This window comes from Rhizophagus irregularis, chromosome 12, assembly GCF_026210795.1.
Source record: "Rhizophagus irregularis chromosome 12, complete sequence".
Lineage (NCBI taxonomy): Eukaryota > Fungi > Glomeromycota > Glomeromycetes > Glomerales > Glomeraceae > Rhizophagus > Rhizophagus irregularis.
In genome coordinates, this window is record NC_089440.1 from 1905167 (window position 1) to 1931663 (window position 26497).

General features: G+C 27.6%; 7 protein-coding genes across 7 annotated transcripts; 5 read left to right on the forward strand and 2 right to left on the reverse strand.

Annotated features, from left to right (window-relative positions):
• The first annotated feature begins 330 nt into the window (after positions 1–330).
• OCT59_003985 (uncharacterized protein) lies at positions 331–1218 on the forward strand. The gene has a single exon (XM_025314783.2). The coding sequence runs from the start codon at positions 532–534 to the stop codon at positions 1039–1041; it is 510 nt and encodes a 169-aa protein (XP_025184281.1). The 5' UTR covers positions 331–531; the 3' UTR covers positions 1042–1218.
• Positions 753–2467, reverse strand: OCT59_003986 (uncharacterized protein; the record flags this gene model as incomplete). Its single annotated transcript, XM_025314782.2, has 1 exon — positions 753–2467. One exon carries the CDS (start codon positions 2465–2467, stop codon positions 1424–1426), a length of 1044 nt encoding a protein of 347 aa, XP_025184280.1. The 3' UTR covers positions 753–1423.
• Positions 2468–3050: 583 nt separating this feature from the next.
• Positions 3051–5556, reverse strand: OCT59_003987 (COP9/signalosome complex subunit Csn2; the record flags this gene model as incomplete). Its single annotated transcript, XM_025314781.2, has 13 exons — positions 3051–3285; positions 3367–3479; positions 3556–3689; positions 3783–3874; positions 3943–4011; positions 4087–4174; positions 4245–4344; positions 4422–4556; positions 4622–4696; positions 4766–4939; positions 5015–5075; positions 5183–5261; positions 5439–5556. 13 exons carry the CDS (start codon positions 5554–5556, stop codon positions 3195–3197), a joined length of 1329 nt encoding a protein of 442 aa, XP_025184279.1. The 3' UTR covers positions 3051–3194.
• A 3527-nt stretch (positions 5557–9083) lies between these two features.
• OCT59_003988 (uncharacterized protein) lies at positions 9084–12454 on the forward strand. The gene is made up of 7 exons (XM_066147987.1): positions 9084–9707; positions 10116–10206; positions 10280–10334; positions 10437–10791; positions 10866–11042; positions 11120–11468; positions 11546–12454. Exons 1-7 carry the CDS (start codon positions 9531–9533, stop codon positions 11836–11838), a joined length of 1497 nt encoding a protein of 498 aa, XP_065996630.1. The 5' UTR covers positions 9084–9530; the 3' UTR covers positions 11839–12454.
• A 3422-nt stretch (positions 12455–15876) lies between these two features.
• Positions 15877–16191, forward strand: OCT59_003989 (uncharacterized protein; the record flags this gene model as incomplete). Its single annotated transcript, XM_066147988.1, has 1 exon — positions 15877–16191. One exon carries the CDS (start codon positions 15877–15879, stop codon positions 16189–16191), a length of 315 nt encoding a protein of 104 aa, XP_065996631.1.
• Positions 16192–16242: 51 nt separating this feature from the next.
• Positions 16243–16659, forward strand: OCT59_003990 (uncharacterized protein; the record flags this gene model as incomplete). Its single annotated transcript, XM_025324793.2, has 1 exon — positions 16243–16659. The coding sequence occupies one exon, from the start codon at positions 16243–16245 to the stop codon at positions 16657–16659; it is 417 nt and encodes a 138-aa protein (XP_025184277.2).
• Positions 16660–25625: 8966 nt separating this feature from the next.
• Positions 25626–26195, forward strand: OCT59_003991 (uncharacterized protein; the record flags this gene model as incomplete). Its single annotated transcript, XM_066147989.1, has 2 exons — positions 25626–26052; positions 26131–26195. 2 exons carry the CDS (start codon positions 25626–25628, stop codon positions 26193–26195), a joined length of 492 nt encoding a protein of 163 aa, XP_065996632.1.
• Positions 26196–26497: the final 302 nt, after the last annotated feature.

Consider the following 26497-nt stretch of genomic DNA (forward strand, 5'->3'; position numbering starts at 1 on the left):
GGTAACACAAAATTAAAAAATCTAAATCATTTTTGAACAAAGTCTTGAAAATCTTCTTATATGATGACGAATAATTTTGAATTTAAAGTGTTTCAAAATGTATAACAAATAGATCGATTTTACACATAAAAATAAACACGATTTTTATTGGATATTGATAAAGGAAATTAAAATTCTTTTTGTAAACAATTCATTTTGTTGGTTTTTTTTGATTTTTAAGGGAACATAGAATAAGAATTGCATTAACTTTAATTAGGCATTTTGTGTGAATCTTAAATCTAATAAAAAAAAATCCTTATAAAAAGAACATAAGTATACGTTTTTTTTTTTAAAATAAAAAAATCATCCACATTTTTTTTCTTTTTAAAATATAAAAAAACCCCATATATATATATATATATACTTATTTTCATTGCCCAGGTTGGCATAGTAGTATTCAACTCTTAATTACGATCGTATAAAACATTTTGATTAACTTCGTGTCGGTTGAATATTTAGATTATTTAAAAATTCATTCTTTAATATTTACAAATGAATTGTCAATCCCTTTTTCGACATTCTCAAATAATTCATAAAGAAAATAAAATTCGACAACTATATGATAATAAATTAGTCGAAAATCATATCTATGTGAATCATAAACTTCATTATGATTTATTAAATTATATTGCTTACCTTAATTATTTTATTCAAATATTGAAAATTAAAGAGAAAAAAAACAATTCTTTTATTTTAAAATCAAGTAAAAATTTCATCTCTTTAACTGAAGAAGCAAAGAACATTTATTTTCATTTAAAAGATTTTAAGATGCCATTAAAAGAAATTCATAATTATTATGGTATTTATATTAAAGCTGATAAAGAATTTGATATTGTTATTGAAGATTTAAAACAAATGTGGAGGACATATAATAATGATAAAAAAAGAAGTAATGAAAACAATAAATTTTGTGATGCTTGTTATCATTTAAATCTTGAATTATCAAAATTAAGAATAACAATACAAGTTGATATAAATAGAATAAATCTGTCGGGAAGATAAGATTTTTATTGTACAGTATTTTTATATTTATTTATTTTGTATAGTTAGAAAAAAAAATAAAAAATTTATATTTATTTTATCTTTCTTTTTTTTCTTGAAATAGCATAAATAAGAAAAATTTGAAATTTGTTTATTTTTAAAAACTATTAAAGTTACGTGCTATTACCAATGATCTCCACTTTCCAATGATCTTTTCTATTATTGAAATATTTATTGATTTCCAATGATCTCCAATTCTTTGTTCACTTTTATCTATTATTGAAATATTTATTGCTTTCCAATGATCTCCAATTCTTTGTTCACTTTTATCTATTGTTGAAATATTTATTGCTTTCCAATGATCTCCAACTCTTTGTTCACTCTTATCTATTGTTGAAATACTTTATTGCTTTCCAATAATATCCAATTCTTTGTTCACTTTTATCCATATTTTCCAAAAAATCACGCGATTCTTGCTGTTATCTATAGTTCTCACATTAAAATTCATCCGAACTACATCTAATAATTCTTTAGCATACTTAATTGCCCTCCTATCGTTAGCAAGTGAGCACTTATTTTCTTCATAATAATTTTTATAAAAATGAATCCTTTCCAAAATCTTTTCAAGTTTTTCAACGAGTTTAGGCGTTTTTTCCATTACATTGTTGGGATATCGAGTTTCGCTTCCTATATACAGCATGTAATTGTTGATTTTTCTCAATTCATCCAAGACAGATCGAATCATTTTTGACCCAATTTTATTCATATCAGATTCATGAGATTCACGAACATTATTGTAAATCTTTTCCAAATGTGTTAATATATCCGTTTTAGAGATTGGTTTGGTCCACTTTTGAACAAAATCTGGTGATCCTTCATTTTTACGTCTATAGAACCAAAGATTATATACCGTAATATCTTGAGGTGGTAATTCTGCTTCAAAGAGTTCTTCAGAATTATCTTTTAAAAGCCATTCCGGAATATGTAATTTTTTATTTTTAATAGTTTCAAGATCATAAAATTCAACAATCATTCCTTTAATTCCATTTATTCCATAATTATTTTCAAAATAATTTTCAATTATAATTTTGGAATTATTATAGGTATTCTCAAATTTATTAATGTTGGATCTTTTAATCGTTCTTTTTTTAGATAAATCATTAAAAAATTTATTTGTTTCAAGAGTTAATTGATCGATTCGTTTATCTTTTGTTGTATTAGATAATTTTAATAAATCTTTATCTTTTTTAAAAGTTGTTACTCGAAAAGATTTATTTTTCTTGATCGTAGTGGGATTATTCAAATATTTATGTGTCACATCACGTAACGTTTCTCTTTCTTGGTGTTTAAAAGAATCTTCTTTATTTGTATCGTTATATCGTTCTTTATGAAGTAAACTATGATATTTACGATTCTCAAAATCACGAGGTAAAGTTCTTTGTGACATTTTTTATTTTTTCGTTTAAAAAAATCGAACGTAAATAAGAATTAAGAAACTATCCAAGTAAAAAAAAAGTTTGTTTATATCATATTTATGTTTAAATGACGTAACAAAATTTAAGTCACGTGATCGTTAATACGCGTTTTTTTTATTTAGATAATGAGTTCAATCACGGAGTTTTTTTTGGGTATTGTATGTTTTTAAAGTTTTTAAAGTTTAGAGTTTAGACCATTGAGTTGACTATACATAATGTATTCTATTCTAAAAAAAAGAAAATTTCGATGTTTAATATCAGCAATGGAAACCAACTTGCATAATGGACAATTTCTCAAGAAAGCATTAAAAAGCAATAATAGTGAATTTGCGACCTCCTAAAGTATGTACTTATGAAATTATTTTTAGCTTTTTTCATGAAATTGAGGCGAAAAAGGAATATTATGATTATTATACATGCAACCATAGATAAATTACATCTAAAACACTTTCCAAGTGGAATGCTATAAACATTTTGCGATGAATAGGAAAGTATAAATTCGACCGACTGAATTTCTTTCAATACTATTTTCGCTATATAAAATATAATATATATGGTTGCATAAGTGAACATTGATTTTATTCTGTTTATTTTGATTCAAATTTTTCATTCGTTAAAATATTTCGATATGGTACATTCATAAGTTTGAGATTCACTTAAATTTATTCACTTAATATATTATCATTAAATCCACCTTTATTATGTGACTCTATTAATACATGTCTTGTATAGATTAGACACATTATTTGACCATTTACCAACAGCATTATATCTTTGAGTATCGGATGACCTAATAAAGTGAATAATAAACAATTAGAAAAAATATTTTTATCGTATTTAAGTTTTTTTTAAAGTAAAAATTTTTACGTACTGTCTGTATAATTCTAATCGTTGATTCACTTGATCAATTCGTCCAACAATTTTGTTATCAAGAACAAGACCAACTAACAAATCTTCAACATCTTGTGCTGGTATGTTGAGTTGCTAAAAACAATTGACGAAAAATTACGGATTAATATTAACGAGTATATTTAGAATATAACGAGTTTAATGTACCTACCTTTGATACAAATGGAATCTCTATTCGTGTATAAGGTTTAATGAGTCGAAGCAGTACTTGTGTTCGAATATTTTTAAGAACATCATCAATATATGTACGAATGAAAAGATCATCCATTATAGTCGCGCGATTATCTTTGAAAAATCAAATTTAAAATAATTTTACCAATTTTTAATTATTTTTAAAACTTAAAATTCATTCAATATATAAATATCACTGTGACCAACCTCTTAGAATTTTTTCGAATTCGCGAATTTCTTTTCTCTGATATGCACTGACAAGATTTGTCATAGCAACAATTTGTGGATCATTTTTGTATCTGGAAAATTGAGCACAGATTATCTTTAGTAAGTGCTACTAAGATGAAAAGTAACTTCCATCACTTACGGTTTAGTTTCCTGGGAATCGAAAGGATTAATTTGCGATTCAGTTAACATGTTAGCTAAAACAAGGTATCTACAATTAAAATAAGGTCAGATTAATAATATATTATAGAAGACAATTAATTCCCTAATCCTTTAACTTGCTTACTTTAGAACTTGTATACGTTGAGGACTTCCTGCTTCATCATAATTTCTAAAAGATTCAAAGAAATCCGTTTGGGCTTTATCCCATTCCTCTGAAATGATAATTAAAAATTTAATAAATTATATTAAAGATTTGATTATTCACAAAAATTATTTACTCACTTTCACCCATGTGCATTTTTCCCCCACATTCGCGAATAACTCCCATTATACGTGGATGTGGAATAGCAGATTTGACATGAAGACATTGTTGATATAATGCCTAACAAAAATAAGATTCTTTAATAATGACAATTGTATAAGTATCTTAACTTAATATAAAATTAAGTATAACAAAACCTTCAATTTTTTATTATTCTTGGTTTCTGTGTACATTTGAATTTCGAGAGCGAAAATTTCCAATAAGTGTGTACCCTTGCGTTGATCATCAGTTCCATCATCCTTTTGACAAGAAGTATGAAGCTGACGCAGAATCTAATTATAATATAATTAAAATCAGTTAAGAAATATTTAATTAAGCAAATAAGTAATAAGTATACCTTATTTAGACGAGTATATTCTTTTCGATCAAGCCAAAGTTTTGCTAATTTCAAATTGGTTTTAACCCATAATCTCTGTAAAAAGGAAAAGTATGTTAAAAAGACAATCAATAATTGGAATAAAACTTAACATCACTCCCTGACCTCATTTTTAGCCTCTTCTAATGCATTTAAAGTTGTTGAATAAAATTCCTCCATGAAGGCCATATCTTGAGAAGATGAGATAAAATCCAATATATTATTTATACTTTTTTCACTATAATTTCGTGTCACAGCAGACTTTGTATAAGAAAGAAGCTGTTTATAATATTTAAGTGTCTAAACACAAATTATATAAATTAATAACCGAACTATTATAATCAAATGAATCAAATTCACATAATATATATCTACCGCTTCATAATTTCCCGCTTTAAAAGATAATTTTGCCATTTGTTTTAAAGCCTTAAAACCCCTTTGTATATTAAATAAGTTGTATATTAAATAATATTTTAACATTTTAAAAAAAAATTAAAAATTCAAACATAAAATTTGATGATGATTTTAGATCCAAATACTCACCAATCACCTTTCTCTTGTTCAGTATCCACCACACTCTGAAATTCTTTAATGGCAACATTAGGATCATCCTCCTTCCGTGCTAATGAATGAAATTGAAAACGAATAAAAATTATTTTAACATTTAACAAAATTTAAACAAAATGTAAAGTACACTTTCTAATAAAGAAACTATTTTAACGATTTTTAACGTTATATAACAAACTTTTACATTTAAAATGAGAATATTTAAACTAATATAAACACCTTTAATAAATACCTTTTGCGTTATAATATTTATTCTCTAAATCGACGTCAGGTTCTTCTTGTTCGTCGTCTTCATAATCGAAATTATAGTCCTCATCGTCGTCTTCAAGCATAAAATCATCGTCAGACATATTTATATATAATGAATAACAGACTGAAGTAATTAAACGGAAGTATAAACCGAATGCTAATTCGTAAAGAATTTGTGAATATTGAGAGGATTCTTTTTTTTTTTGAATCATCACATATACAAGTCACGTGTAAACTCACCAATTACATTAAGGCAAATTTAATCTATGTGATTGGACGATTAAAACTATTTATAATTATATAATTATATATAACAAACAACATGAAATTGAAATTGTTTTGTTGTCAAAATATTAATAAAATATATTTTATATAATACATAACAACAATATATAATATATACAACATATTTTTGATTTTAAATATTTTTAATCTTTTTTTTTTTTTTTTGAATTGATAAAAAAAAATTTAAGATTCGTAATCTGTTTCCTTGATAATCACGTGGAAGAATGTATTTATAGAAAAGTCAGACCAAATAATACAAAAAAGGGAATTGAACAAGTGGAAAATTTCGGATAATAAACATTAAAATTAGTAATAATAAAACAAGATATGAAATGATTATAAACAAATTCGGTGATTTGTAGTCTGAAAATAAGTTTTTTTTAATTAACAAATATTTTATTATATAATTATAAAAGGAAACCTTTTGAATGGGATAAACAAGGAGAAATCAGGAGAATATCTTGCGGTTCAAATAAGCTGGTATTTTAACCTGTAATAAAAAATTTGGTGGAATAATCTTAAATGATCTTCATTTGGAATATTAAACGCGTGAAATGGCGTTTTTCTTGGAACGTTAACAAGTTGATTACTATTAAGTAAGTTAGTACATTTTATTTAACTTGTGTTCCAAAAATATAATTAATATGAGTTAGGAATATCTTTGACCACATAAATAAAGATTTCTCGAAACATCATTCAATATCGTGTCAAATCCTGTTACAAAAAAAAAATATTCACAGGACAAAATAATTATTATTATTAAAGATCATCTATCTATTTTAAAAATAACAAAGAATTTTTTTTTTTTTTATAATAATAATAAAATACTCCACAAGAGAGTACAAAATATAAATAATGCAACTTATTTTTTTTTTTATATCTCGCGTGGAAATTTTCCGTAATAGCACGTTTTTTCCACGAGTTAACTTAAATTCAAATAAATTTATGGTATTAAAAAGTTCACCGGCTTTATAATTCACGTGATTTTAAATAATCAAAACATAATTTATTTTGTTGCCTCTCTTTGGGGTTTATCACAAATTTCATAATTTGACAAAAACATTTCAAAGTTTTAATTTAATTTAATATCTCACGCCATGCGTAAAAATTATTCAATTTATTACGCACGAGTTTTGGTTAGTTGATCTTTGTAAATAATTGGTCGTCATTATCAAAATAAGGAACTTTTAATTTATATTTTATGAAATGATCAAAAATTAAAGTTCTATAATGAACTTCTGAAGTACAAAAAATTTACACATGGAAAAGAAAACAATGGATTATTTATTATTTATCATATCTCATTTATTTTAATTGGCTCAAAATTATAAAATTTCTTTAATTTTTACGGCATCCTAACAATTACCATAATTAGTAACATTAAAGTTATCTTGTATATGACAACATTTTATAATCATACAAATCTCTGAATACTAAATATAATTTTAAAGTTTATAACAAAAAGTATATCAATAGTATGTTAATTATATATAAATAGTCTAGTAATAGTCTAAATGGTTTTTTTTTTTTTTTTTTCTTAAATGAATTTATGAGAATAATTATACTGTATATATAATATATATATAATATATAATATACATATTATCTATAATTTATATATGTATATATCATATATGTATATAATATATATATATATATATGATATACATGTTGACTACAGATTCTCACATAAATTCACAAGAAATGAAATGAAATTCATCCAAAAAAAGAAAATCTGCAGGCGATAAAAATACAGTCTTGCAAACATTTCATATTTTCTTGCAAAGAGTCTAAAACTATTCTAGTTTCAATGAAAGAACGGTATTAACCTGTATACGTAATGTAAGTTGTAATATTCTGTACGAATTAACGCTATTTGCAGATGTTAATAACCTTAAACGGTAATTACCAACAAAAAACCGTAGTTAAAATAAAAAATTTTCCCAACACTAAGTTTCCCATATAATAATATTATATTAGTTAATATAAAAGAGGGAGGGTCCGAGAAAGAAATTAAAAAAATGGGGTGTATCAAAGAAGAAAATCTTTGAAAGTGTTGGATGGATCGTTACCAAATGAAGTGTAAGAGATTCCCATTTAAGGCTTTGAACCCAGAGGTTCGTGCATGGATAAAATAAAAGCGTGAAAATATGACTGAAAAAGTGAAGGTTAAAATAAACAATGCTTATCACATTTTGTTTACAAGATATTTGCGCAACAAATGATCGCAAACAAAGCCCAAAAGAAAATCTAGGGAAATTCAGGTAATACTCCACGCTATTGATATACTTTTATGTTTACAATAATTTGAAAGGAAACAGATGAACTAATAAACAAATTTAATAATTGCACCAATTATCATTGATTCAACTCATTCTTCCTTCCCACTTCAACTCTATCATCTCCCGAATTATTGATCAAATATGGTATTCGAACTTCCGACCTCATCTTTTGATCCAACTTCTCAATTCCATTATAAACCCTTGCCATGATGCTGCTTTGACTTTTTTTTTTTTCTTTTCCCTGTGCCTTGTTTTTCCCCTTTTTTTCTTACCTTTTTTTTTATTTGTCGTTCCTCCTTTTTTTTTTTTTTAATAATAAAAACAAGTAGCATCCTTTCTTGATCTTTTTTTTTTCTCCCGTCCTTTTAGAGAGTCCGTTCAAAGCTCTTCACACATTCCTTTTTATAGTTGTGTGTCGGGTCAGATCTTTATTATTTTTTTTTTTATTATATTATTATTATTAATTTTTTTTTTTATTATTATTATTTTTTTTCTGTAAATTTCTGTACATTAGAAGTATCTTTATTCAAAATATTTCCATTTTTTTTTATTATTTACGCGAAGAATACATTACGCGTAAAAAATATTAAAAATATTTTCAGATCCTTTAAATATTTTTTTTATTTTTTTTATTGTAGACACTCTTTCATTATTTTTTTTTATTATACCCCGCATTCTTTCCAAAACCACAATATCCCCAATCAACAATTCGTCATAGTATTATCCGTGCATATAATAATTAATTAAGGCTCTTGATGTAAGTATTCATATCGGGTAATTTAATTAATATGTGGAATAAGTGGGCATTTACTGTCCCCTAAATTGTGTTTGATTAAGTCTGCGTATCACCCCTTCAACTTCAACTTCCCCTAAAAGAAATAAATATATAAAAAAAAAAAAAAAAAAAAAAAAAGACGTGCAGCTTCTGCAAAAGAAAAATCCATTTGATTTCTCTTCTGGGACATAACTCTTGTGTCCGGCCTTTTTCAGCTTTCATCGCCGTCATATTTTCCCACACTACATTTTGTATAAAAGAAGCTAAAAAACGCGACTTTTATACCGATTTCTTTACGCTCCCTTATTTTTCGCGCGTCTTCGTCTCCCTCTTTTTTTACGTGCCACCAAATAGCAGCCACCTTCATCTTAGTACTTTTATATTATTGAAAAAATTATTATTTTTTTTTTGTAAAGTTCGGAAACGAAAAAAAAACACTTGCAAATTTAAACATTTGCTCGGCGTTCCAACTTTTTTTTTTCAAACTAACGATTTTTGATATAAATTTAATTTGTAAAAACCACCTGATATATAATTTATATATCTGATAACATTTTATCTTTTATCAATTCAAAACAAAAAAAAAAAATCATTTTTTCAACGCATACAGTTCTTTCCCTTTTTAATTTTTTTTTTAACATAGATCCGAATTTTTTTCCTTTTTACACTATATTCTTCTTCTCGATAGAAACTTTTTTTTTTTACTTACAACCTATACTTTTATTCATAAACAATGCAAGACCCTCGAGTGCTAACGTATATGGAACGTCACGAATTAAATACTTTGTTTCCAGAGCTTGAAGGTGCGCTGCTTCGTTACCAACCTTCAGATCCTTACGAATTCGTTGTCGGTTGTGTCCGATCTGTTCAACAAAAGAAGAGGGAGTCGAAAGAGTCGCTACTGTACTCGGTAAAGTATCTATTCTATTTTTTTTTGTTGTTTACGTAAAAAAAACTTACCTTTTTCGTTTATGCCAAAGCGGAGTTACCGTTTTATGCACTGTTCCCTTTTCGTATTTATTCCTCCGACTTGGAAACAATTTCACCGTTTTGTCATATGCGACAAAGCCACAATAGCACTGACCCAACTACTGAATATGTTAACTAACCTGTACTTCTCTCCTTTTTCTCTTTATATTTACGCGCACGCGCATCTTTACTCGCGTTCAATAAAATTACTACGCCCAATTACTTCGCCACTGAAATTTTATAACTTTTCTTACTTTGAATCAAAAAAAAAAAAAAAAAAATCAATTATCAATTCTTCGAACATTCCTTATCATCGATGAAATGCTTTCGGTATCTTTTATCAAAATAGCAACTTTTTGAGGAGTACGCTACACAAAACTTGGAACTAAACAGTGTTGCTGGCATTCGAAACGTACCATCAACCACCTCAGGTCAAATTTGTAAGTTTTATTTCAATCTTCCATCTTTTGATGAATTCAATTTTGTATTTAAACTAATTGATGTTATTTACAGCGGAACCAAGTAATATTAGTAGTAGAAAACGTCACCGTTCTGAAGAAGATACATTGTAATTTTTTATTTAAAAATTTCTTATTGTGTAAACATTTATGTAAGTCGAATCTTTGTTCATTTGTCAAAAAAAAAAAAAACTTTTTTTTTTTTATTTAAGAATGGAGATCAGAACTCCGCCCTACTTTTCTACACATCCTTCGGGGCCAAACTTTGATCAGTATGTATCTCATCAACAAACTGACGAAAACCCGGTTCATCAACGGCGCACCACCTTACCTCCATCTCCGCCGAGTAATCATCCCTTGCATATCATGCGTAACAATCAAACCCGTGTCATAACCCCTAGAAAAGGACGCCGAATGTCCGTAAGCGCCGAATCGATGAGACCATCAGAAAATGTCGATGAACGTACAATTATATATAAATCCGACGAAGCTAAAAAGCGGATTGATGAAGCTACTACCCTCAACTTGTTGTTCAAAAATCTCGATCGCGAAACAAAACAGCACGTTGTAAGTGTTCTACACGTTACTTTGTCCTACATCACATGATATATTAATTTTTATGTCATGTGACTTGGAATCAGGTTGATGCAATGTTCGAAAAATCCGTAGTGGCGAATGAAATTGTGATTAAACAAGGAGACGAAGGCGATTATTTTTACGTTATCGAACATGGTTTATTCGAAATCTTTGTCAATGGCCAATTAGTTCTAGAAATCGGTGATGGTGGAAGTTTTGGAGAACTCGCGTTAATGTACAACGTAAGTGATACTATATAATGTCATACCTTCTTTCATAAATAAAGTTGTATATCTTATACTTACCTCTGTTATGACAGACACCACGTGCTGCAACCGTAAGAGCAAAGACGAATGGAACATTATGGGCCGTTGGCAGAGAAACATTTTTACGTACCATTACCAATTCTGTATATCGAAAACGCAAAGCTTATGAAGACTTTTTAAGATCCGTTTCATTCCTTTCGACTTTAGACAGGTCCGAAATCACGAAATTAGCCGATGCCTTGGAACCTAACAACTATGATGATGGTGATACTATCATAAGTCAGGGTGAACCTGGTGAACACTTTTATATTATCGAACAAGGCACAGTTAGCATCAGTAAGATTAGTGATACAGGTATTGAACAACAATTGCCAAGCCTTAATGTTGGCTCTTATTTTGGAGGTAATTAATTTAAATCAATATAAAAAAAAAAGATATATTATAAAAATATACTAATCGAATTTCGTATATGTGAATAGAGCTCGCACTCATAAATGATCAACCACGCAAAGCAACTGTTGTTGCAAGAGGTTCTGTACGTGTAGCAGCTCTCAGAAGAGATGCTTTCGTTCGTCTATTAGGACCTGTTATGGATATTTTCCGAAGAAATGCTGCAGAATATAATTTGCAACAAGGTCGACCACAGGAATCTAGTGATAATCACGTGTCATCACAAATTAATGGTGATGAAAGCATGGCTGTTGATATTGAGGACGAATATCCGCGTAGGAGAAGCGGGTACAGTGGAGCCGGTGGTGTAGATGTATTGTAATAAACCTTACAAAATCTAACAACCATATTGGGATATCTGGTTTTGGAAATGATTGCGGGATTATAATTTTATGATTATCTTATTTTAAGATCAAAAAAAAAAAAAAAAATCATAAGTAACACTCATAACATATGCGGGGTATTATATCACTCAATTTCTCTTCTTTATGCTTATATAATTAAGGACTTTTCCCCTTTCAATTTCCTTTTATAATATTTTCACTATCCCCTTGGTTTATCACTTTTTTTTTAATTACCCACTAAACATTTAAAATTTTTTGCTTTCATCACTTTTTCGTCACGTCATTTAATATCGTTTTAAAAAAAAATTTTTTTTATTTTTATTATTCATATGCCATAAATTTACAAATAACGGCCGGAGCACTTTTTTTTTTTAATTAAAAATTAATTAAATATTTCTTATGCACCCGACAAAAACAACGCTAACTTATATGGAATCTAAGGTTGTCCCCAATGGGGACTTTATTATTTTATTTTTATTTTTGCGTTGTTTTTGTCGGGTTTCGTATTTTTTCGTCGTTTAACTTATCTGTATGGAAAAAAAAAAAGTTGTTTTGGTTGTAAATAAAGGTTTCTTGATAAGATTTTTTTAAGGTAATAAAGTGTGTGCTAACACGCGGAAATGTCAAATGATTTACCTTGTATTTACTGTCTTAAGGAATGTGCTACCAGCATAGTGAGAGATTTATGGGGGGGATGATGGTGAAAAAAAAGAATATAGATTGAGATGGAAGATCCATTGGCGCAACTAAATGATGGGAATGGATAATGAGGAGATTGATCTTCGCAGAATTATTTTACACATGAATTGCAGGATTGTGGGAAAAGATACGGAAAGAATATAAGAATACTTCTTGGCTTATATTTTTTTCTATTTCGCGTAAGTTGGTTTAAATTTTTGTGATATTCGGCATTTGCTTATAATTATTTTTTTTTTAATAACGATTTTTGGTTTTTGACATGTTGATCACAAATGAGAATGACATAAGGTGTAACTTGTTACTTAAATGTAAGTGGACTTTTTTGAACAATCTTTAATGTTTTTATGTATGCCGATCACGTGGAGAATGGGGCTACTTATTAATAACAATGATCATATTGTATGCATTTACCTACAATGAACTTCTTAGTGAGACAAAAAAGAAATGAAGAAAAAAAAAATAAAGAATGTAATTTACGAGAGAAATTCAGGATCTCAATAGAAAACATAATAACGCGAAAGGGAGTTAACGGTAGGAATTCAAGAAAAAAAAAATTATAACGAATGAGTTTGTTTATAGGTTAATTATAAGAACTTAAATGGTTGAATCTTACTTAGAATAGTAAATATTATTGAAAGGAGCGTGTTAATTTAACATTCGATGAAACATATTGAAACCTTTGAAACAATAATATTTGTCGTGATTTTTCGTTTATTTCATTGTAGATATAATGCCATATATTGAAAGAGCAGAAAGTTCATTTTGAGTGGGCTTTTATATCACGTAAAAATCGGGTGGCGCGGTACGTAATGTAATATTTGATAATCACACCACATTTTCCACATTTATAATCAAAAATTTTTTTTTTGTAATTTTCGCAGTGAGACGTGACTCAACATCAAAGGTCAGATAATATTTATGCTCGTACATAAAAAAAAGTTATTGACCACACCAAATGTTACTAATTTAAGGTATCCGTGATTCGGCGAAACTTTACTGTCAGCCTGCATGATAATTACAATGAATTTTGGTGCACTGCATTTCTTTAAATGACAACTTTCTTCATTCAAAGTGCTGCGCCATTAAAAGAATGGATTTATATGGAATAAGAGCGCGCGTTTATGTTTTGAATGAATTATTCTTTTTCATGCTTTTCATGGTAAGGAACATGTGGAATTTTCGTATATTTAGAAAAAAAAAAATTTCACCAGAATTAAGAAGTTGAGGCCTGCAGAAATTATGAAATTATACAGCTTACATAATGCTATTAATGATTATTGGTGTGGAGAAAAAAAAAATTTTTTTTTTCAAAAAAGATTCGGCAATTTTAAAGTCAGATGTCAATCATATAGCATAATAAGATCGATCTATTTTTTTTTTTGTTAAAAAAAAAAATAATAACGAAATAAATAATAATAATGCATAGAGACGATTTTTATATAAGGCAACGCAAATAAAATCACAAAGAAAAAAAAATTTTTTTTGAGTGAGATGATCATTATATATAATGAGGGAATTCCGAATTGAAAAAAAAAATTAAAAAATTAATTTAATAAATAAACAAATAAATACAATATATTTAAATATTATAATATTAATATTAAAAATGTTTACTAATATAATCTTCTTAAAAATTATATGTAAAAAAAATTTAATGAAAAAAATAATAAATATGTATAATATTATTAATATAAAAAAAAATCATTTAAAATTATTCAAAAAAGTTTTTAGTTATATTTTTTTTGGTTAAAAATTTATTATTATTATTATTTATTTATTTATTTAAAATATTTATTAATAATTAGAATAATATAATGCAAATCTAATAATTTTAACAAATTATAATAATTCTAAAAATTCAAAATTCTGATTTTTTTTATTATTACTTTAAACATTTACTGTATAGTATTGCATAAAATATCCTTCTTTATGAATATTTCTGATCCAAATATATTACATGGTCTAAAAATCTTAATTCTAGTAAAATAAACTAATTTTGATCATATATTTTACAAAGTATATACCTTTAGCAGGTATTATTCAATTTTTAAATCAGATATTTTGTAAAATACTTAATATTATTCTAATAAATTATATTATAATAATATAATACAAAAATTTTAAAAAAATTTATAACTTTATTATAAAATTAGATTTTATATAATATATAAAATAATTTATCCAATTAACAAATATATTCAGAATTAATTTAAAATTTTTTTGATTAAATAATATTCTAAAATTAATTTAAATTATTTTATTATTTACATTAAGTATTGTTAAATATCACTGCTAGTGATTATTATCTTACATACTAGAATTAAAAAATGTCATAAAATTTCCATCCATTAATATTTGCTAATGCTGAATCATTTATGATAAGATTTAGTAATACCATTATTATTACTACTAGTATTATAATTATTATATAGTATTATATTATTATTAATTATACAAATATCAATCATTTTCTTTTTTGGTAATACTTGTTTTACAAAAACTTATTTTTGTAATTTTTATTTTTTACCTTCAGTTCTAATCATTTTTGTTTACTATAACAAATATTTATAAAAATAAAATATTTCTTTATAGTAAACTTTATATTAATATAATAAAAATTTTCTTTTAACAAAAATATTTTATTAATTTTTAATTTTAAAACTTTAAGAATTTCCAATTTTATGTATATTTAGACTAATAAATCATTTTTATAATTTCTTAAAACTTTCTTTATTAATAATAATATTATTTTTTATTTTTTATTTTTTTTTATATTATTATTTTTAAAATTTAAAATTAGTATATTTATAATTTTTTTATATATCTAATAATGGTTCTATTGGCATTTTAAATAATTCCATTGTTATCATCAAAAGCATTTGATTTCACTACAAAAGATATGTCTAATGAAGAAAGAAATTATAATGCTAGTTATATCTATTTTCGTATTCAAGAAGAAGAATGGTCATTAATACCATTATTACCTGGATATATAGTTTTTACTACCGCTGGTAAAAATTGGTTCAAATTATTAATTCTAGAAAGTAATAATCAATTACTTTTCTTTTGAAAGGAATTTAGTTTAGATGTATCCTATAGCAATAGAAAGGCTCATAGTGTTGAGTGACTTGCATTTTATTGTATATTAAAAAAATATAGCCTTGAATCAAATACTACCATTTGATCAATTTTTGGTCTTTATAATCCTCAAATAATCAATAAACTTCAAAGATTTGTTTATGAAAAGTTTTCTTTATGATATTCTATTATTTTTCAAATGGAATCACTGGCTGTCTTATCAGAAAATTTGCAAAATAATGCAAAAAAAAGAGGAAATATTATATTGTAGTTTAAAACGAAAACAAGAGAAAATTGATATCTTGTTGCGTGAAAAAGATAATAATAATAGCCAAAATATTCATTTTAGAATTCATGTTGAGTCTAATGGAAAAATATTGTCTTCTAAACAGACACAGGTTCTGATATTAAAAAATTTTGAACATAAACAAATTATTTATTCCCAAAATAAAACAATCAAAAAATTGAAAGAAAAAATTACTACAATAAATAATAAATCTGAAAATACCATTGAAACTGATGATATAATTGTACTTAATGATGCAGAAATTTAAAAATCAGTGGAAAAAGAATTTGAAGAAAAAAGTTTAGAATCAGTTATTTTTATGAATATCTCGCAATATTTTTCTATACCTCTTTCAATACCTTATTCTAATTGTATTGATATTATTGCATCAAATCGAACATTTTACACCAAAGTATTGGGATTTAATGTATCTTGTATTATTATATGTCATCTTTGCAAAACATTAATGCAATATTCAAATGAGGATTCAAGAGTAAAGTATTCTAATTTAGTCACAGGAGCAGCACTTGCTGGAAGAATAAATAGAAATTCTTTTCAGACAGTATTGGCTACAATTGGAATAACTAACCAATGTAATGAAAAATCTTTTTATAACTATAATATAATTTTACGTGAAACTTTAGATAACTTGGAGTCAGCTCATTTACTAGGTCAAGAAAAAGTACTATTTGTAGGCTTTGACTGTTCATGGTTATATACCCATAATACACATTAGGCTAACAGAAAGTTCTTATATTTGTATGACCTTTCTAGTATATAAGAAATATTGTTATTGATGCTAAATAAATTACTAATTAATTTATTTAATATATTTACCAGAGTATAATTATCAACCTATAATCAGATTTCATACAGTAGAACATTCTCATGTGATATATAAATCTGAAAATGATTCTTTAAAAATAATTTATAATGGAAATTTTAGTAGAACGTCAAAACAAATGGAGTGTGCAATTTTACTTGTACTACTCAATGATATAATGCCTATATTAGAACAAACTAACTTTACCTTACATGTACAGTATGTGTAAATGACAATCTAAAAATAAATAGAACTTTAACATGTATACATGCAGTAGGTCGTATCTTTGCTAATCTGAAGCATATGTTATATGTATAAGCAAAAATATTTGAAAGAATTTAAGTAAGTTAATATATTTATAATTACTTATAACATTACATTTTATAAATAATAAAAATTTTTTAATTTGTTTAATAGTGAAAAAGCAATACTCATGTTGGCATCCTTTTAAACAATACATTATGCAATATTTTAATTTTTGTATATTTAGTGCTGGATTACAAAGAAAGATAATAATACACCAATTGAAAAAGAAACACAATATATACAAGTAAAAGGTTTAATTTGGCATTTACTTGATGATCATAGTATATATTAGAGTAATATTTGTTGAATTGGATAAAGGATAATCCAGAGCTGCAATTACAAAATCCAACTTTAAAAAATTATATCCGAACTGAAATTGAAAATTTATAAAGTATTATCACTATAATTTTTCGTGTACCATCTGGGTAAAGACTTATAACTACACTTTGCACTTTACATAATAAAACATTTAACAGAAAGATTCTTAAGTATTTGGATAAACAGATTGATTATTGGGTATCTTATAGTACTCGATATGCACTAGCAGTTCTTGATCAGAACGAAGGATTAGATGTTATGATTTCTAAAGTTCATACAGCAATTACTAAAAAGAAATTTTCACATTTTAACATATGCAACATACTGAAATTTGTAAAGGAAAGATCTCAGAAGGTTTTTAGAATTATAATGAAATTTAACAGTGAAATGACTAATGAGGCAAGAAAAGAAAAATTTGCCAATGGCAGAAAAGAATTTGCTGGTTTAACTTTGATAAGGTAATGTTTTATTTAGCATTTTTCATTTATCTTATGAAATACTTATTTAAATATTTATTATAGGAATTAGTATCATATAAAAGTAAAACATCTGATCAAATTCATAAAGACATATTCTGGCCATCATTTGGTAATATTTTAAGAGATTTTGACATAATAGTGAAATGTGTTGCATGTTATGCATTTGTTAAAAAAAGTGCATGTAATTTGTAGCATATGTTCATTTTATGTAAATGTAGGTTCGTAGAAATGAATCATTAATGATAAATATATACCTAAAGGATAACAACCAGAGCCACTTATAATGGAAATGCTAATATCACATTATCATTTGTCACAAAAAACACTTTTGGATTTGATAATTTTCAAGAAGGCCAGAAACCATCAGATAGAAGCAATAATTGCTTATTTAAATGGTAAAGATACATTTGTATCTATGAAAACAGGTAGAGGTAAAACTCTATGTTACACTATATCAACTATTTGTTTTAAAGGATTGACTATTGTTTTTAGTCCTTTCAAAGCACTTATGAACGATTAAAAGGTAAAATTTAGTCAATTCAGTTACATTATATTTTATAACTTATAACTTTCTTTATTTTTAGTAAGAACTCATAAATGCAGGTATTCTATACGCTACCTTATATACCAATTTAATATAAGGAGCAAGCATCTAAGAAAAGATTTTTGAAGAAATAGCGTATAGATTGATAAAAATACTTTTCGTTATACCTGAAAAATTAGCCTTCAACAAAGGATTTTGTAAATTTATTACACGAATTTATGAGCAGAAAAAGGTTCAATTTGTAATTGATGAAGCACACTGCATTCTAGCATATCAAGATTTCAGATAATACAAAAATAATCTATTTTGGCAAAATATAGTTGGCAACTCTGATCACCATGGTGATAGGACTCCGCTTACTTATAATAAAGGTCACCGTAGAAAATTGGCCCTTTACTAATAGTTTTTACCTTACTTTTTTCTTAAATTCTATTGGTTAATTAGCTAAAAAGGAAAAAAATCATAAGGGGAGTTACACATATCACGTAATTATCGGAGGGGGGGGTATCCCGAATATCTAACCTATCACGTGATACTTTATGGCCTTTGGCCAAAATTAGTTTCGTGGTTGTAATTTTAGCTGGAATTAACGAAAATCACTTGTATCACAAAATACATTTTTTATTTCTGTAGTGTAACATGCCGTAATAAAATTTTATTAAAAAAAAACATTTTTTACCACTTTTTTAAGACATAATTTTCTAAAGTAAAGCCACTTCGCACTTCGTATAAAACCACCTCCTTACTCACCTTCCGATTGCACCTCTCGGTCATTTATAATTAAAACTTGTACGTCCCAACGCAGGCACCGAAAAATCGTCAACAGAATTTGTAAATACTTTTTTCTGTTTGGCTGGTCGTCCTCGTCGCTTTGGATGCTGGTTTTTCTTATGTTGAGCAACAATGGAAAGTGTTGGAAAGTACACGATACAACTCGAAACAGACAAAGACGACTATAAGTGCTTGAGCTAATAGAAGGACAATGGGCATCTCTCCGGGTATTTTAAGCTTGTCACAATACTCTAGTATATGGAGTGGATTTAAGAAATGCCCATCTTTTCCTTTCGTTACTGGTGGGAGAAATCCATTATTTTCAGCAAGAAGAATAGCTGCTTCCTCATGACGGTTAGGTAAACAACAAGAGCGATCTTCGCATTTCTTGATGTCAAGTGAGTATGTACACATTTTGGTGTGATTTTCTAACCACCGCCAGGGTACGTTTGATTCATTGTTACTTTCTTTTTCAGATCCAGGAAATATAACATCATTGAATGGAGTGTTTTTGTGATCAATATATTGCGTGGTGACTGGTTTCCCGAAGATAGGATCGCGTTCCCAAAGAGTACACAAAACCTCACCAGCATAACGAAAATTTTTCATTGCAAGCTCCGAATCTACAACTTGGCCTTGAGAATTGAGGTGAGAACCGAATTTGTTAATAGGTAATGTTATACCGGCCAATTTTTGAGAAAGTGTTGACATACTACGCTCAACAGGATTATAAGCCGATTGACCTGGTGCATGAGTCCGAATAGAAAGATAATCAAGGTCAAAGGCGCGGAACATTCTACAATATTGGTAAATATTTTTCATATGGCGGGGATTTTCGTCTGGACCTCCATCAACTAAAAGAATCCAAATAGGTTTTATTTTGCCGTCAACTTTTAATATCTCATCAAAATGGCTGTTTTGAGTTAACGAATTAAGATCATTCATATGAGTGGCTGCACTTGTACCAACTTGGTATTGTGGACGTACGAAAATTGAAAGTTGGCCATTACGAAAAGTATCATTTGTGTCATGTGGATTAATGAGTAAATATACTGATGGAATAAGCTTTTGCTGCATTCCAACCGGAAAATCATGATCAGGTAGTGTAACTGGTTCTTGAAAGCTCTGTATAGTTTTGAACGTTCTCCCAACTGCAGGGATACCAAGAGGAACTTTAGCTTTGTCATCCTGAGAAATGATAACAGAATGAGTTGGAAATAAGGCTGCAAATTGTTTTGCACCTTTTACAGAAGCAAGACAATAGTGCTCATCAGGATGTTCATTTTTTTCATCTCTAGAAACGGAGGCAACTGCAATATTAGCTGGGTGGTGATGAGTCCTTGCAGCTATAGAATTTGATCGAGATGGTAGCAGATAATTGCTGAGAGTAGTACGAGAAAGGTATTCGTTATACTTTGATTTGAGTTCTTCTTGGAGGTGACGGATTGTTCTAACTTTAATAACCTCCTTTCTTCTTTTTTTATCTGCAGCTCCGAACTCAATACATTCATGTATATGTTCATGTAAATCAGGATATTGAGTCAAAAGTGGTGGACGACCAGGTGAACTATACTGTATTACTTCTTGACGTTCTTGCAAAAGCTTTGCTTTTTTTCTCTATTCTTACGTTGATAACCTGCTTGACGCTTTAATTTCTTAACCTTATTATTCTCACTGCACAAAATTTCTTTAAGATTTGTCATACGCTCCATTAAATTACACCGAATTTCATAATCACTGGTGGAATTGTAAATTTGTTGAAGCTCAGCAAGTTTCATATTGGTTGCATTAATAATTTCTGCAGCTTTCTTCTGCGCAGCAGCATTAGGAGGTGGATTAACATCAGCTATGATAGTCTCTTCTATTGGCTTTTGAGAGGACTTGGGACTTGGTGGATTTTGAGCTTTGAGATGAACCTGGTCGCGAATGAAAAGTTTGCAAAAAACCTTGAATTGGAACTGGAGTTGTTAGATATTCCTGGATTTTATTTTCGATTTCTTCTTGAGATTTATGCCGAATTTCTTTCCATGCATTAGTACATTCTGTACATAAACTAAGTTTTGGGTATACAGGATTTTTTGCATTCACCATAAAATAATATCCAAAAGCATTGCAGAATTTCTGGTGTTGATTTATGGGAGTTTTATAAATGTAAAACTTGTTATATTTCGGTGTAGTTAGGAAAGTCTGCATGTTAAAAAGATCAGATAAAGAAATTAAAGGGAGATTTAAAACGCGATCAGATCATTTTTACGTGTATTAAATATTGAGTCACGTTAAAAAATCGCAGAATCACATGTGTACAGTTGCAAAAAACAATGTAATTTTTTAATTTGATCGGATTTATTAATAAAAATGTAAAAAATTCTTTTGTTTGACTATTATATTCATTATAGCGGTAAAACAGTCATAATTTAAAAGGCATATATTAAATAGTGAAAAAAAAAAGAGAATAAAGAAATATTGTCAAAATTAGATCGATGAGAAAATTTTGAGTTCTATATAAAATATGATGACACTTGTGTGACAGTTACTATAATTATGTTGATTACAATATGATCACGTGATAGTATAATCTCACTAGGGGGGGGGGTTGGTTATATAGTAATCTATAATTACGTGATATGTGTAAGTCCCCTAATAATGTAACATAAAATTTCCTTTTATAGTAAGATCTGCAAAGAATTTTATATATGATTTTTACTTTAGGCCTGGAGATGACCTATCTTATAAGTAAGCAGGATCCTATAGTAACCCCTTTAAATCACGTAAATAAACAAATTTTTATTGGTTATATGATTATTTGCTTATAGATAATTTTTTTAATGTATCGTCGTGTCATTATGTTCTTTGTTTTTTAAAAAAATAACAGATAACGTCTTTCTTGTTCATACTTCTTATTACCGGAAACCAAGTATGTTTATTATTTTCTTCTTTTCTTTTCTTTTGTTTTGTTTCTTTAACAAAATGTTTACTAATGCTTTGCTAATTTCTTTTTTTTTATTTAGATTTTGGGTAGTTGAATACAGATAATATTAAAAAAAAATTTTGTTTGTTGATTTCTTTAATGAAGTATTTACTAATATTTCGCTTATTCTTTTTTTTCTAGAGTTCAGGTAGGACTGGAAAAACTTATAATAAAGGTCACCGGATAATAGTAAAATGATGGTTTTGCCCAAATTAATAAAAATTTTCCTTAATTGCTGATTCGTCTAAGAATGGTACTGCGTTAAGACCCCGAACAATATATAAATAGGTTAGATTTATATTTGCATAACGGTCATAAGAAATTTTACCCCATGTGAGATTTTTATTTGCTTAACCAATAGTTAAATTTTAAATTGGTCAGATTTCTAGATGCGTAACAAAATATGAATTTAACTAAACTCGGTTATGAGTTTGCGTAGCAAATACCTAATCTGGCAATTATCATATTTTATATATATTAAATAATAAAAATAGTATAAAAAAATGTTTCTTCGTTTCTTTATGCATATTATCTTTGTCTTTGCATATTATCATTATCTATACATATTCTTTACACATTATCGTTATCATCTTTGCATATTTGTTATCTTTTATTTTCATATACACACATTTTTTATGCACATTATGGGTGGCTGGAAATACTCAAAACAACGTTTACAAAGACATCCATTTGTTGCTAAAGTTGTACGTGCTAAAAAGGTAATCTGCATATGTGGAGTTGTAATAAAACTTAATAGGAAATATGACGAAGATTACATTAACCACCATGCAAATGGTCCAGGATGTAAACGAAATGAACGAAAAAGTATTTTATGCTTTTTTAATCCTACAACAACTGATAAAAAAGATGACGATGATGTAAATTCAGATGATGATTGGAATGATTGGAAAAGTGAGGTAGAAGATGCAATGGATGATAACGATATTATTACAGTAGATGAAAATGAGGATGGAATTAATGAAAAAGAAAATGCTAATATAGAGATTATTAATCCAGCAACTAATCAAACTGGTAGAAAAAGAAAGCCATGTTTAGGATTGCGTTCAGATTTGATTGCAAAATATGTTGATAGAACACCTGCATGTTATGGTGGAGCTCGTCATGTTGAAATAATTGCTAAGGAAATATATCCTGGAAAATTTCCTCATAAGTTTACAAGAAAAAAACTTAAGCCATTTCAGAAACGTGCATTAAATCAAAAAATTTATGCAGAATCTCAATGGCGTGTCGATAAAGATTGTAAATATTTATTTACGTTATTTTTTTATTCTAATTGATCAATTAATGAAAATCTTTTCCAAATATTGTTAATAGGCATTGCTGTACGCGCTAAAGAATGCACAGGATATTCCGATTCTGGAAAAACGATTTGTAATGAATGTTATTTACTAAAATACAATCCTATATTGGCACATCGTCTTACTATACCAAAACCGGCACCTGAAAATCTTAAATTTACACCAAAATTCTATTTTGAAAATAATTCTTTAAAAAAACATTTGCAAAATCAGGATCTTTATGAAATTTGGTCTGTTATTAAGGACAATTATGATACAAGTATATGGATTACATTAGCAGATAAAGCAACCAATGGTGCATTTAAAGAAAAACCTGTGTTTACAGGACTCTATGAAGTTATGGTCCAAGCTGCAATTCGTAAAGATAATAATAAGGGCAAGCAAAATATTCAATATAATGAAGATTTTACAAACTTTCTTATTATATTAGGAAGTTTCAGTACTCGAGCCCTTGATCTCTTTCGCCAAAATTTGGAAGGACGTACAATTCAAAATATACGGTATCCTTCAGTTCAGTTTGCTTGCTTCATTTGTTAACCTTTCTAAAATATTAACAATTTTTATAAAAATTAGTAAACTTCGGACTAATAATGAAGACACCCTCACAAATCCTAACCTTTCATTTGAAAATGTTGCCAAATTTAAAAGGCTAATTGATACATTAAATTATCGGGGACCTATTGTTGCTATGTCTGATAATACCAAATTGAAACCTGCCCTTCGCTATAATCCTGTTTTAGGTTGTATTGTTGGGTCAACACTATCGACTGAACAAACTAAAATCAATAAATATGAGGACATTCAACCAATTATTAATAATATTAAAACAAAAAAAGCGATTGCAAAAGATGTGCGCGCTTATATATTGCAGGTAATTTGTTTATTCAAAATAATTATATAATGTAAGTAACGATACTTACTATTTAAATTATTAGATACCATTGCCGAACTTTCCTCCAGTAGTTATTGCATTAATTGCCAATAACGGATCTGATAACATGTCAACCATAACCAGCTTTCATCAAGAATTATTAACTCAGATAGCACCACAGCTTAACCTTCCAATTTTATCAATCGGATCAGATGGTGCTATTGTTGAATTTAAAGCCCAAGTTGCAATTCAGTCATATTCAACAGACGAACGGTTGACTTTTAAAAATAATAAACTTGGAGTTGATTTCAGCTGCCCAATTTTTCCGAACGTAGGACCTGTTATTCGTGTACAAGATCCTAAGCATGCTAAAAAAACTAGCCGTAATGCAATTATGTCTGGCGCCCGTCTTCTTACCCTTGGAAGTTCAACTGCACGATTTGAACAATTGTTAAAATTGTCAAATCTTTCTAATTCCGTAATGTATCATCATGATGTAATAAAGCTTGATCGCCAAGACGATGGTGCGGCATATCGTGTATTTTGTTCAGAAAATTTACGAAATTGTCATGGAACTCATAATATTGAAGAGGACATGCGAGGACTTTTTGTATACCTTTTCATAATGGGTTAGATAAAATAATTTTGTTATTATAATATAATTATTACAATTTATTTTTTCATAATTTAATTGTAATTTGAAAATTAGGCGAACTTATCGATAGTTACCTAAATCGTGAAATAACTCCTTTAGAAAGAATTAGAATGTCAATGACGTCCTTTTTTCTTTTTACGATTTTGGAGAGAATATGTAACGAATATGAGTGAAAAGTATCCTGATTTTATTTCTGTTAGTAAAAATTTTTTAGCGGACCAAAGCTTTGCAATTTTTATTTCTCTTGCAGAGTCTATGGTTTTGTTAGTAAAAGCACATCAGGAATATTACCCAAATTATCCATTTTTACCATGGATGCATGGATCGGAGGCCTGTGAACACTTTTTTGGTATGGCGCGTCAAATTAATTCTGATTTTAATTATTCAGAATTGTTACAATTAGTTCCAAAAATTTCTCAATGCGCCAAAGCGTTAAAAACAAGAAATATTACATTGGAAAAAGAAAAATCGGTTCGTGATGGTAAGCAGGCAAATTAGCATAATTATGATTATTGATTCTATTTAATTTAATGAAAGAAGCCAAAACTACTAATAAAAATTAAGTTTATAATTAGATTAAACTTTGCTGACTAATTAAATCTCCCTTCTTTATATTACTTTCAAATAGGTTATCATTTTGATTATAATATGGGAAATATTAGTTCAAGCAAATTAACAAAATTATGTGCTTGGCCGTCAGATACTGATATTACTTCAACTGTTAAATTTTCTTACAAATTGGCATTTGAACTCGCCAAAGCACTTGATATGAAACCTACTACAAATACGAATAATTCATTATTACAGCCATTTGTAATAATAGAGGAGCAAAATTTGGAAATATCAACTGGAATCAATAAGTCAAGTTCGGAATTTGGAAATGATCCAAATGAATTTTTTGAAATTGATAGAGAAATTTCTGATGCAATTAGTCAAGCTTCCAAACATGCTATTGAAACAGTTGATGATATTCTTGATCTATCAAATATTGAGAATATCGATGATCAAATCCAGACACAAATTATTTCAACTTTAAATAATACAAGAATACTTTATAATGAGCAACTTACTCATGGTATTATTATTATTTTTTTTTATACATTTATTGAAACTTTTAATAATACATTATTAAGTATTAACATAATCTTAAAAGATCCTACTATTAGATATATTTTTCAAACAGGAGAGCTAAATTATTCGGTTATGATTGCATTATGAAAGCATCATGAAGCATACAATTCAAGACCAATTGAAAGACAAAATCGTGCACATATAATTGGTTATGAAAAAGAAAATACTATTAATCCAAATAAGGCTAGTCATATAATTTCACATCTTACAAACAACGATGATCCTGAAATACGATTTGTAAAACAACGTGAAAAGCGATGGAAAGAAAATTGGAAAACAATGACAGCTAATCTTGCAAATTTACAACAATTTGAATTATCAAGACAAAAACAAATTGATAGAATTACAAACAAAAGTAAATATAATATCAAATATATAATTTATTTACA

Coding starts and splice junctions, on each gene's coding strand:
- OCT59_003985 (XM_025314783.2), top strand. CDS start 532: ATGAATTGTCAATCCCTTTTTCGACATTCTCAAATAATTCATAAAGAA.
- OCT59_003988 (XM_066147987.1), top strand. CDS start 9,531: ATGCAAGACCCTCGAGTGCTAACGTATATGGAACGTCACGAATTAAAT. Junction 10,792..10,865: donor GCGAAACAAAACAGCACGTT/GTAAGTGTTCTA, acceptor ACTTGGAATCAG/GTTGATGCAATGTTCGAAAA. Junction 11,043..11,119: donor AACTCGCGTTAATGTACAAC/GTAAGTGATACT, acceptor CTGTTATGACAG/ACACCACGTGCTGCAACCGT.